The 11,851-nt window shown below is 50.4% G+C and overlaps 1 protein-coding gene across 1 annotated transcript; it reads right to left on the bottom strand.

Moving 5' to 3' along the window:
- Positions 1 to 4,163: 4,163 nt before the first annotated feature.
- On the bottom strand, positions 4,164 to 11,339 carry LOC104132682 (2-epi-5-epi-valiolone synthase). Its single transcript, XM_035901410.1, has 5 exons — positions 11,170 to 11,339; positions 8,130 to 8,829; positions 6,760 to 6,993; positions 5,824 to 6,076; positions 4,164 to 4,264 (listed from the first exon to the last, which is right to left on the bottom strand). Exons 1-5 carry the CDS (start codon positions 11,337 to 11,339, stop codon positions 4,164 to 4,166), a joined length of 1,458 nt encoding a protein of 485 aa, XP_035757303.1.
- Between the last annotated feature and the right edge of the window lie 512 nt (positions 11,340 to 11,851).

The raw sequence follows: 11,851 nt of genomic DNA, 5'->3' as shown, positions 1-11,851 counted from the left end.
TGAGGCTAGTCCTGGCTCTGAACGGTGGTCACAACCTCTGCTTCTGCAGCTCCTTTGAAATGCACTTGTTTACAATTGCAGGGGAATGGCTTGAAAAAGCGTGCCTGACATTAAAACCCAATAAGGTTTAACGGGATGCTGGCTTGCGGGTTAAATACATGTGCCCTGCTCAGTGTCTTTGCCTATGATCCGAAGTGCACCCTTACCTGAAATGGCTCTGGTTTTAACTAAGTTTTTGAGAGCAGCTCTGTTCTTGGGCATGTGCCGAGGCTGCCATCTCCACTCAGGCCTGGAGCTGCAGTTTCAGTGCAAATCCTCCGGTTTTAACAATGTTCTTACCTGGATCGTAAAGGAGCGAAAAAGCTTCTGTCGAGCGCCGGCAATGCTAAACGTGGTTGGATGCTCTCATTTGTGATTCCACGGAGAGAAGGCAGCTCCCAGCCCCTCGTCCTGCCACTCTTTTACCCTGGGCTGGGGTCACCAGGACGGAGACACCGTTGTGCTCTGTGGTCGTAGAGGGAAAGGATGGTTCTTGCGACAGACCTCTATGTTAATTGTTGTCCATTTGTCCATGTGACTGCTCCTGCGGTCAGTAGGATGAGCACGGCATGTAAAGCATCTAAATATCGATGGGTCTTTTAATGTACTTGTAAAAATCACACCGTGAACATCCAAGGCCAGGTTGGACCAGGCTGTGAGCAACCTGATCTGGTTAAAGGTGTCCCTGCTCCCCATGGGGGGTTGGGGTGCCGTGACCTCTAGGGGTGCCTTCCAACCTAAAACATTCTATGATTCTATGAAAATAATTTCTCTTTCTCTGACCACTAAAGTCACTTTGTTCGAACAAACCCGTGAAGATCTTGCACTGCAGATAACCCAGCTGGGTCCCGTATGGTTTTCCACTTTTCTCTTTGGAGTAATATGTCGGCGAAGGTAACAAGAAAATAAGCAGAGATTTTAGGCCTAATGTTAATAGTTCCTTTTAAAAAGCAGGAATTAAATCAAAGCTGCATAAATGGAAAAGAATTAAATTAATGCTAGACGTTAAAAAAAAAAAAAAGCACTGCAAACAATGAGGTGTATTTTAAAAAGTCACTGTTTTATTAATAATACTTCCCACCTCCTTCCCTTGATCTTTTGCTGACAAGCCTGGCAGAGGCACTCTATCAGACACTGAGGCAATTTAGCTGCTGTCATGTGCCTTTCTTGATATACACGTATTAGTCACGCAGCCGTTTTATGTTCTTTAGCATATTTTAGTATATAATTAAAAATGCGCCTGTCTGCTACTAAGCAACCAAGCATGTCAGGGGTTGATTGTATTCTGTCACCCATGGCAGCGGGGAGGGTAAAAAATAATAATCATGTGTTCACTTTTCAGTCTTAATTGTGCTCCGGCTCCTTTGATATGTTGTTACACACCCCCCGGCTCCTGGAGACGGCGGCGAAGCCAACGCGTGGGAACGGCTGGCAGGTGACCCGCAGCCGCGCCGCTGCCGCCGATAGCACGTCCGCCTCCGGTGCTGGGCTCTTAATGGGGTTTTGTGACTCTGCTGGGTTCGGCTTGGCTGGGCCCTGCTAAGCTGCTGTGCGGCTTTCCGGGGGACTGGAGTGCTTAAATGCCTTTGGGCTCCTGAGGGTCCCTCCCCAGAGGTTTAAAATGAGCGGCTCAAGTTGATGTTTGCCTTGTAGCCCTTCTCCGTAGGTAGGTGGGAGTAGGGGTCCTGCACTGAAGGACGCTGACTGGTGGGCAGCTGGTAATCCTGCGCTCCATTCATTTCTAAATTATCTGATGTGCAAAATGGCCCCTCCAGCTCCTGAAGAGGAGGAAAACTGGTCATGAGCCAGGTGATCACCTTAAACTCTGGGAGAGGAGCACCAGAGCTTACAGGGCAGATCTGGCAGCTCCAGGCGGGGCAGAGACCACACACACCTCCCCTCCCAGAGGCTCTCACAGAATCACAGAAGGGCAAGGGTAGGAAGGGACCTCAGGAGATCACCCAGTCCAACCCCCCCTGCTAAAGCAGGTTCTCCTAGAGCATGTTACGCAGGACATCATCCAGGTGGGCTTTGAATATCTCCAGAGAAGGAGACTCCACAACCCCCCTGGGCAGCCTGTGCCAGTGCTCCGGCACCCTCAGAGCAAAGAAGTTTTTCCTCACATTCAACTGAAACCTCTTACGTTTCACTTTGTGCCCATTGCCCCTTGTCCTGTCGCTGGGCACCACTACAAAGAGTCTGGCTCTGTCCTCATGACATCCCCCTTTAAGATATTTGTACGAGTTGATGAGGTTCCCTCAGGCTGAACAAGCCCCTCTCGGCACGTTGTCCTTCAGCACCGCTTTCCTTGGGGCTCTCCCATGCCCCTAAAATGTTCAGACCCTCACCTCGTCTCGCGATGCACTGTCCCTTTCTGTTCCAGCGGATGGCTGAATGTGCGGACGGCTTCCCTGCGAGCTGGAGCGATGCTGTCCCCGCTCGGCGGATGCTGTCGCAAACCAGCTGAACAAACCTGTGTTTGACAGCCTGGAGAAAGGACAAAATCTCATTGATACCCTCGGCCGCAGGCTTATGTGACTCGGGGCGTTAGGGGGATTATTTCTGTGGGAAGATGTGGCTGTGAGGATGTGCTGCTTGCTGCAGGGGCCCTGCGAGGGGTCTGCCTGAAACCCCACCCTGAGGCTAGAGAACCGCGTGGCTCCGGGAGAGGGCCAGGGAAACCCTTTTGTGTGTTTTTAGGCACATCTTCTCCAGGCTGAAGAGGAAAAGGGATTTATTATATCAGCTCTGTTCCTCACACCTCCAGTGTCTTTCTGTCTCCTGAGCACGTGCAAACGTACACAGGCACGCACTGCGTGCAGCAATGAAATCATTCTTTTAAAAGTTTTCTGGTTTTAATAGCTTTTATTACTTCAGCAAGACAGAAGCCAGCAGATCAGCACAAACTGGTATGACATAAAGAAAAAAAAAAAAGTAAAATAATGCCGTAAGTAATTCCAAGGCTGTTTGTTGATTGTGATTCCTTTGATTCAGCCTCCAGGGAGAAGGATGATGCCTGTGCATTTTTCACAGTCAGCATCTGATATATAATCTGCTCTGAGCCTGCCAGGATCCTGAGACGTGACACTGGGGCTGCTTGAAGAAGATAAACTCGCTTGGAGTCCCCCAATTTTTCTTGATTTTTCCCAGTTGACCGTACCTAACTGGAAAGCACGGCGGTGGGGAAGGAGCCCTGGCCCAGCCAGGTATGGGGAGGCCCTGGGGCAGAGGCGCTGTGGGGACACCGGGGGGGTCCTGTGCTGTAGCCTGGAGCTCAACTTTGTTGGTAGGCAACGCTGACGCAGAAGGTACCGCATTTGTCACACCAGTGGCTGGCAGGGGTTACACGGTAAAGGCACCGCTATACGTGTGGGCAGCAAGGTGAGCCTTGCCAGCATGTCCTCCATACCTAAGAGTCGCAAGGCATGGGAATGCCATGCTGGCAAGATACAGCTCCGGTCGTGCTTCACCGCAGCGATACCTGCTGATCTGTGGCTGCGTGACGGTGCCTGCAATGGGGGCGCATCGCTCCCTGACGCTGGGAGCAAAGGCTGGCAGCTGAGTTTCTTTTTCTGCTGCTTTGAATGAGCTGAGAAAAGAACTCAGAATGCCAAAACCAGTGAGGGAGATGATAACCCACTTCAAATATTCTATATCACATGGAGATTTTGCGTGGTGCCGTCAAGATACCCCGCTTCTTTTACATGGGCTATGAGCCTCCTGACTGCAGGGACCCAGCAAGAAGCAGCGGTGGGACAGCGCTGTGCAAGGCTGTGGCAGCCCCCAGGTTGGATTAACCAAACGGGTGAGTAAATGCCACTCACTTTCCCCCAAAGGAGACAGCTTGCTACGAGCTATGCTACGGGCGCTTGGTGGTTTCACTTCTGAGCGATGGCTTCTGGAGCACTACGCGGGTCTAATGGGTTCCCTTTCAAACAGAGCAGCCGAAAGAGGTAAATCAGGTCAGATGCCAATAATCGTCTCGTTCCACGCAGCTCTCAGGTGTACGTGGTTTCACAGGTGCTGCTGTATCTATCTTGTTTAAAATGCAGTCCTGCCCACTAATTTACCATGTGGAAGAGCTCCACGCATGGGGCAGGGCTGTCGGCCTGGGCTCGCAGCTCTCAGAGAGCAGCAGGCTCTTCTTCCAGCATCGTCTTGCAGTCCCTGACCCACAGCTTGTACGCTCTTTCCAGGGTCTCTTCACTAGTGTCGTTGAATATCTCTGTAAAACAAGACTTGTAGTTAGTTGGACATCCAGAGCAGCTTTTCCTGCTTGCATACGATATCTCACTAGGGGGGAGAGTAGCTCCTCCGAACAGTTTATGAGAGTCTGTTTTCTTGCGAGCGTGTACGGACTGAGCTTCAGGGAAATAGTCTGGATACATACTGATGCAAGAGATCACAACATTGTTCTATGCTAGGGTTTTGGTTTGGGTTTTTTTTCTTTTTTAAATCTTATAAGTAAGAGTGTCTCATCCCAGATATCGAACAGACACTATTTAGTTTTCACGTATTAGTTCTAGGCACAGTAACACGTTCAATTCCTTTCGCAAAGGATAATTTAACAAATATTTTTGAGTATATCACGGGAATCGTTTTGCCCTTATGACATTGTTGGCTTGTCTGCTAGAGCACGGCGTTGAGACTATCGGTTTGCAAACAGGTTTACAAAGCGAATTGGTCAATCATAACACAATTAATTAGACCTCAGTCCTTAACTGAGTTCTGGTGGTTACACACAAGAGAAGGATCCTGCCTCTCAATGGCTTTATTGAGATGTTAAGACAAGCACAAGCAAAACCAGAAGCGTGCAACTGCAGGGCACGTTTTCCAGCACATCGGTGTGCCGGGATGCCCACCGCCCCCCAGGCTCCCGCCCCTGGGGCTCCCAGCCGTCCCTCGCTGCCGTACCTGCTACGCCCAGGCCGGTGGGGAGAGGCATGCGGGGCGGCCCCCCGCTGTGTTTCAGGCGCTCCATCAGGGCTCTCTTGATGAGGGGCCAGCTGCAGCCGCTGTGCCAGACCGGCAGGCCCCCGCCCCCCCCCCCCTGCCGTACCTGCTACGCCCAGGCCGGTGGGGAGAGGCATGCGGGGCGGCCCCCCGCTGTGTTTCAGGCGCTCCATCAGGGCTCTCTTGATGAGGGGCCAGCTGCAGCCGCTGTGCCAGACCGGCAGGCCCCCGCCCCCCCCCCCCTGCCGTACCTGCTACGCCCAGGCCGGTGGGGAGAGGCATGCGGGGCGGCCCCCCGCTGTGTTTCAGGCGCTCCATCAGGGCTCTCTTGATGAGGGGCCAGCTGCAGCCGCTGTGCCAGACCGGCAGGCCCCCGCCCCCCCCCCCCTGCCGTACCTGCTACGCCCAGGCCGGTGGGGAGAGGCATGCGGGGCGGCCCCCCGCTGTGTTTCAGGCGCTCCATCAGGGCTCTCTTGATGAGGGGCCAGCTGCAGCCGCTGTGCCAGACCGGCAGGCCCCCGCCCCCCCCCCCCTGCCGTACCTGCTACGCCCAGGCCGGTGGGGAGAGGCATGCGGGGCGGCCCCCCGCTGTGTTTCAGGCGCTCCATCAGGGCTCTCTTGATGAGGGGCCAGCTGCAGCCGCTGTGCCAGACCGGCAGGCCCCCGCCCCCCCCCCCCTGCCGTACCTGCTACGCCCAGGCCGGTGGGGAGAGGCATGCGGGGCGGCCCCCCGCTGTGTTTCAGGCGCTCCATCAGGGCTCTCTTGATGAGGGGCCAGCTGCAGCCGCTGTGCCAGACCGGCAGGCCCCCGCCCCCCCCCCCCTGCCGTACCTGCTACGCCCAGGCCGGTGGGGAGAGGCATGCGGGGCGGCCCCCCGCTGTGTTTCAGGCGCTCCATCAGGGCTCTCTTGATGAGGGGCCAGCTGCAGCCGCTGTGCCAGACCGGCAGCTCCAGGCCCCTCATGCACTGGATGATCTGCTCCTTCTCCTCGGTGGTGATGAGCCCCCGCACGTGGGCGACGTAGGTCATGAACGCCATGTCGATGTTCACAGCCTCTCCGTGCATCAGCGATGGCAAAACCCTCTGAAATGGAGCAAAGGCAGGGGGAGAGAAAAGGTTTGGGTTGACAAATAGTAAATAAGTAGTTTTCTTCTAAAAGTACTCCTGAAAATTGATGTTTGACTCGCAGCAGTAGAAATACAGATTTGCTGGATGTTAGCGTCTTGGGATTTATGGGTAGCGGTGGATGATCTGTTTTACACACCATTAACTGCATGTAAAATCTCCCATAGCAATCCAGGATCTAATTCTCCTCCCATTCAAACCACTGATGAAGAGCACCATGGGATGGAGGGAAGAGCTCTGAACCTTGCAGGGGGTCTAGTCCTCTCCCGCCTCATTCCTCAGTGGCTATTGCTCCCCAGTAGCACAGGCTATGGTCTCTGTGCCTTTGCACTGTTACAGCTCATGCCATTTCTAGTGGCCTCACTGAGATCTGGTCATCTTCGTGCTCTGGTAAGTGCCTGGTAGGAAGCCGTAACTGGCCTGCGGTCTGAATAGGAAACAGGGCTGGGAAAGGGGGTCTCTAATTTATCCAGCAGGACCAGGCTTGGTGCATTGGCTGATCTGAGGTAACGTGCAAATCTGGAGTTTAGCTCAGCTCCTTTTGCACAAAGTTTTCATGCTGCAGATTGAAAACATTTTTTTTTTTTTTTTTTTTTTTTTTTTTTCTAAAGGGATGTTGCAATATACAGTCTGTCACTCACCATTTCCAGCTCTGGGCTTATAAGGTGACCAAAATCAACCAGTCTGTCCAGGTCATCTTCCCAAAGGTTGGGAGCCAGCTCTTCCAGCATGGTTTCAATGGCAATCCTGGTGGTCTGCAGTGCAGCATCCCCACGGTCGGCAGAGCCGCTGTAGGACTGGAACTTGGTGTCCAGCAGGTATTTCCCATGGGTCTTGAGCAGATCAAACAGCCCTTTGTGTTTCATGAGTGCCATCTAGGATGAAGAACAGCAGAGGTAATTAAAGATAATTATGTGGTCCTTGTATGTGCTGTTGAAAACTTGCATGTCTCAGTCAACTGGACTATAATATCATGTTATACACTAGCAAAGAAATACCTGCACACTTAGTAAAATGGCAGAGAGAGATGATGGGAGCACTGGTGGGCAAGTTCCCTTGCTACTGGGCAGCTCTGACCATTCTGTGAGTTTGCTACGTGCTCCAATTGCCCAGCGGACCATTTGTAATGAGCTTTGGCTACTTGTGTGGCTGGCAGGAAGCTCAAGACTGCCTCAGCTGAACAGTAGCCATTCCCAGGACGGGGACTGGGTGGTGAATGTCCCCAGGATAACTCTCGTCTAATCCTTGGGATTGCTCTTTGGGCAGGGGAAGGTGGGAAAGTGCTGCAATATGGGGAAATGAGGGTTCAGAAGCGGTTTCGTTGTTACAAGTACATATTTTTTCACTCCCTGACTCAGGTGTTAGCCCACTTCTGCAGCAGGGGATGGTGACCTCCAGGTTTCCCGCTGCCTGCCAGAAACCCCCAGCTATCCTGGGGACTTCCCACTGTGCAAGCACTGAAAAATGCTGCTGATGAACTCATCTCTAATAAACTTTAATAGCTTGAACACTGATTTATCAAAAGTTTTCAAAGCTCTTCAGGCATAAAACCACTTACTGTGCATGTGCCAGGTAATTTTAGAAGTAGAATTTGTCTCGCAGGAGATTGATTGACCACACTCAACATAGCCCATGAGGTAGGTGCAAATGATCTTGCAGGTGATTAATCCCTGGTAATAATGAGCCTCAAACTCTCTGCCAGTAGTTCATTTGAGAGTGCTATGGATCAGCCTCAATGGGAAGATGCTTTCTTCCCTGGTTTGGCCATGTCTACCTCTGGCCTTGAGTTTTGGAGTTTACTCTGCAGGGTTAGTGTGAGCCATTGCGCGTAAGGGATGTTCTAACAAGTTTAGCAGCTGTAAAAATATATACAGGCTCAATGAGAGTTAAAAGTCCCCATGCAGCCTTGGTGGCCCACCTTTGTTTCTATAAGGCAGTTTATACATTGCTATGGATGCTGATGGACAGACAATATCTCAGGTTTGAAAACTGCGGTTGCAGAAGTTCTTACCTTTAAAATTTCACCAAGGCCGTTGGAGATGTGTCGTCGAGGAATGCTCTGAATGAAGGATCTGTCCAGGAAACTGGCAACCGGGGGGGTGTAGCCCCCGAGCTTATTCTTACACTGCAGGAAATTCACCCCATTCTTTGCCCCCACGCTGGCATCAACATAAGAGAGGAGTGTTGTTGGGACCCGAATGTAAGGGGTACGTCTTCTGTAGAGCGAGGCGGCTAGTCCTACGATGTCCAGGCAGACGCCTCCTCCGATGGCGATGATGGGCTCGGTTCGCCTGTCAATGCTGAAGTTCTGGACTTCTTGCAAGATGTTCAAGACCAGGTCCATGGATTTTGTTTCTTCGGTGGTAGGCAGGGCGAGGATTTTGTGCTGAACGTTGTTCTCTTCAAAGTATTCTCTGACTTTGGAGCCATAAAGTTCGTCAACGACTTCATCTATGACAATAAAGCGCCTCAGCTTCCTTTTGCTGCTAGTGGCTAGCTCTAGTTGCTGGGGGTCGGTAATGTGACCCCAGAGCAGAGTAGTGTTAGAGGGATCCAGAATATTGTATGTTTCTACCACTTTGTAGCAAAAATAGATGGGAGCTTCAATTGTCCAGGAAATTCCACCGTCGGAGATGCATTCACCTCTGGCAAGGATCAGAAAACATGGTTTGAAATCACTATATTGCTCTTTTGTACTTTGCGTGTCTGAACTAGTTTAAGGACGGAGCTGGAAGGTGGGGGATGTGGAGTCTCCTGCCCCGTGCACCGCAAAAGTGTGGGGCTGCGTGGGTGGGACAGCTCTCCTGGGTGTCAGGGTTCAACTGCTTTGGCACCAGAGAAACCATCCCACATCCTAGTGAACAGTCAAGCGGCTGAACTTCTACACAGTAACGTTTTAAAAAAGAGCAAGAAGGGCTGGAGCACGTTATTCATGCTGAAAGTTGAAAACCCCAGCAGAAAACCCCAGACCAATCATTTCAGCTTCCCCAAAGGGCGTGGGGAAGACATTGCCAAAATTTTCCAAAGTATTTGCAGAGGAAACTTCCTCTGCCCGCTATATCTGGGTGGTGAGTTGATTTATTCCTGTCTATCTACACACAGCCACGCACCTCCATACAAAAGAGTGTCTCTACAATGCCCCAGATGAAACGGTGGATCTCTTTACCCCGAAACAGGTATGATAGAAATAGGAACTGCTCCCAGGTAGTAAAAGAAAATGATTTGAGAGTTAGGAAAGATTTCCATACTGCAGTTTTAAAGGCTAAATAAAAGCCTACAAAGCCGGCATGAAGTATCTATCTAAAACAGTGAAGAACACAGCCCTGCGACCCAGTTATTAATTCTGTGGGGCAGGGGGAGCCAGGGGAAAAACAAGTGGCTTTTTTAGTTTGTTGGGGATCAAGAAAGGAACAACAACAACAAAAAAAAGACAGAAGGAAACTGCAAAATGTATTTTAGGTAAGACCTCTTCTTGAGCTGCTGTCGGGTAAAAATTGAAAGTTTCCGTGAACCTTTGTTTCTTGAATGAGCAGATGGCTCACTCCTCTTATAGGTCTACTTAGATGCTTCTCTGCTTTCTTTACCAAACTAAGTCTCTAAGTCTATCCTTAACATTTTTAAGTGTTAAAGAAAACCAGTGAGGATATATATACCTTCCAGAAAATTTCCTCTGGGCTTTTAAAATACAATACTACAGAAAGCATCATCATGTACATTTTAATGCACTGAATATATACCTTACAGCTGTACCTTAACTGCATGCGCATCCATCCCTGGCATGTGACCCTTCTAAGAGACAGGATGGCTTTGAGTGTTAGTTGGTAGAATCAGCTTTGGGTGCCGGACGGCACAACTAGCACCCACTGCAACCCCTCTGCTGCACAAAAATAGTAGTGAATTTGAGGCTGAACATAGCCTTGTTGAAGCATATGGCACCTGAGGATTTTTCTGGGTGTGCTCTGGGCCCTAGGCTCACCCTTCTATTGAACGAGGTCCAGCAGATTGCCTTTGGGTCTGCTCAAGGCCTGTTCTATCTACTGCAGCTCTGCTGAGCAATGCTCCCCTGCAGCCACTGCCCGCTCTCAGCACGGGTGAAGATCCCGCTGACCCACCTGGGAAAAGGGTTAGACTTGTGACATTCAAACCTGAGTATGGCAAATGCTAGAAAACTTTGGACATGCAAAACATAGCCTCATTAAGGAAGAACTGCATCACAACCTTCATGTGCTCATGAAAAGGAGTATCCTGTAATTAAAGGATAATTAACTGGAGAGGTGTAATATCAGCAAAGAGCTGTATGTATCCCTGGGGGAAATTTGTCTCTCTCCTCTGTCTGAAGCAGACTTCTACAGTTCGGGAGATGTGTTGTGGTTTTTGCTCCTGTCAGTGACCTACTGTGTTTATTTTTCCCATCTAGGCATTTAATTTATCTGCAACCATCTCCATAAATGCATCCTTCTCCAATGCTTGCGCATGAGCTTTTGTACACAAAGATTTCATGTACATGCAGAGGAAAAAAAAGCCCAAGTGCAGCATTCAAAAGTCCCCCCGTAAGCTTTTCAAAAGTTTAAAGAAACTTATCATCCACAAAAGTTGAGGCTGTTGTTAAAATTCCCTCTGTAACTTAGCCAAGTCATGCCAAGGAGAACAGCAAATACCTGTGCTGCCATACTGCATGCGTTTTGAAGCCCACTTTCACATGGTTGTATGTGTAATGGTGGGTTTAAGCCACAACAGTGAAAGTCCCCCCGTAAGCTTTTCAAAAGTTTAAAGAAACTTATCATCCACAAAAGTTGAGGCTGTTGTTAAAATTCCCTCTGTAACTTAGCCAAGTCATGCCAAGGAGAACAGCAAATACCTGTGCTGCCATGCTGCACGCGTTTTGAAGCCCACTTTCACATGGTTGTACGTGTAATGGTGGGTTTAAGCCACAACAGTACACAAGATGGATTTTCCATCTGAAATGAATCCCACCGGGGAGACCACGCAGTTTGGCCAGCCAGAGCCGTCCAGCACAGCCGCCAATGAGCAACGTGGGCTCCTATACTTACATTTTTGCTTCAGAGAGAGTTATCTTGTCCTCGCCATCAGAAAGGGCTTCTCCTTTCTTGATCCGGTACCATGTGCTCTTGACTCGCACCAGCTGGAAGTCTGTCTGCTGGGGCTCCTGGGGCATGGTGGCCAGGGCCACTGGAGAAAAGGTCTCTTCCGACACCGGCATGCTTCTAAGAAGGTAATATCTCCCTGTTAAGAGATCTCCTGTAACTGGGTGCCTTTGAGGTGCTTTTTAAAGGCTTTAGGTGACCAGGCATAGGAAGGGGAGGTCTTGTCTCGCAGGGGAGACCAGTTACAAAACTGAGATTATCTAATCTGGGATGCATGTTAGGGGTGCTAGGAGCATTTGAAGACACGTGCGAGTACCAGGATGGTGTTGTATAATCAGCTAGTTTTATAATGCTTAAGAAGTACAATAGCAGTGCATACATTAACTTCCAACATGATGCCCTACAGCAAACTTAGAGTTATGAAAGGCAATTTGTGTGATTCTGCATGACGTTCAGGAACCTCCTTTGCTGTGCGGAGCCTCTGATCTGGCTGCGGCTCTAACCTGCTCTTATGGGGTGGGACAGGAGCAGGAGCATGGGGACAGGATCGATATCGGCTGGCTAAACCTCTTTTGAGCTCATATTCCCGGGATTCTCTTGCGTTGAGGAACAGAATGATTTTTTTTGT

This window comes from Egretta garzetta, unplaced genomic scaffold (genome assembly GCF_000687185.1).
Source record: "Egretta garzetta isolate BGI_Z169 unplaced genomic scaffold, ASM68718v1 scaffold228, whole genome shotgun sequence".
NCBI classification, from domain to species: domain Eukaryota; kingdom Metazoa; phylum Chordata; class Aves; order Pelecaniformes; family Ardeidae; genus Egretta; species Egretta garzetta.
This window is presented reverse-complemented; position numbering and strand designations above follow the sequence as displayed.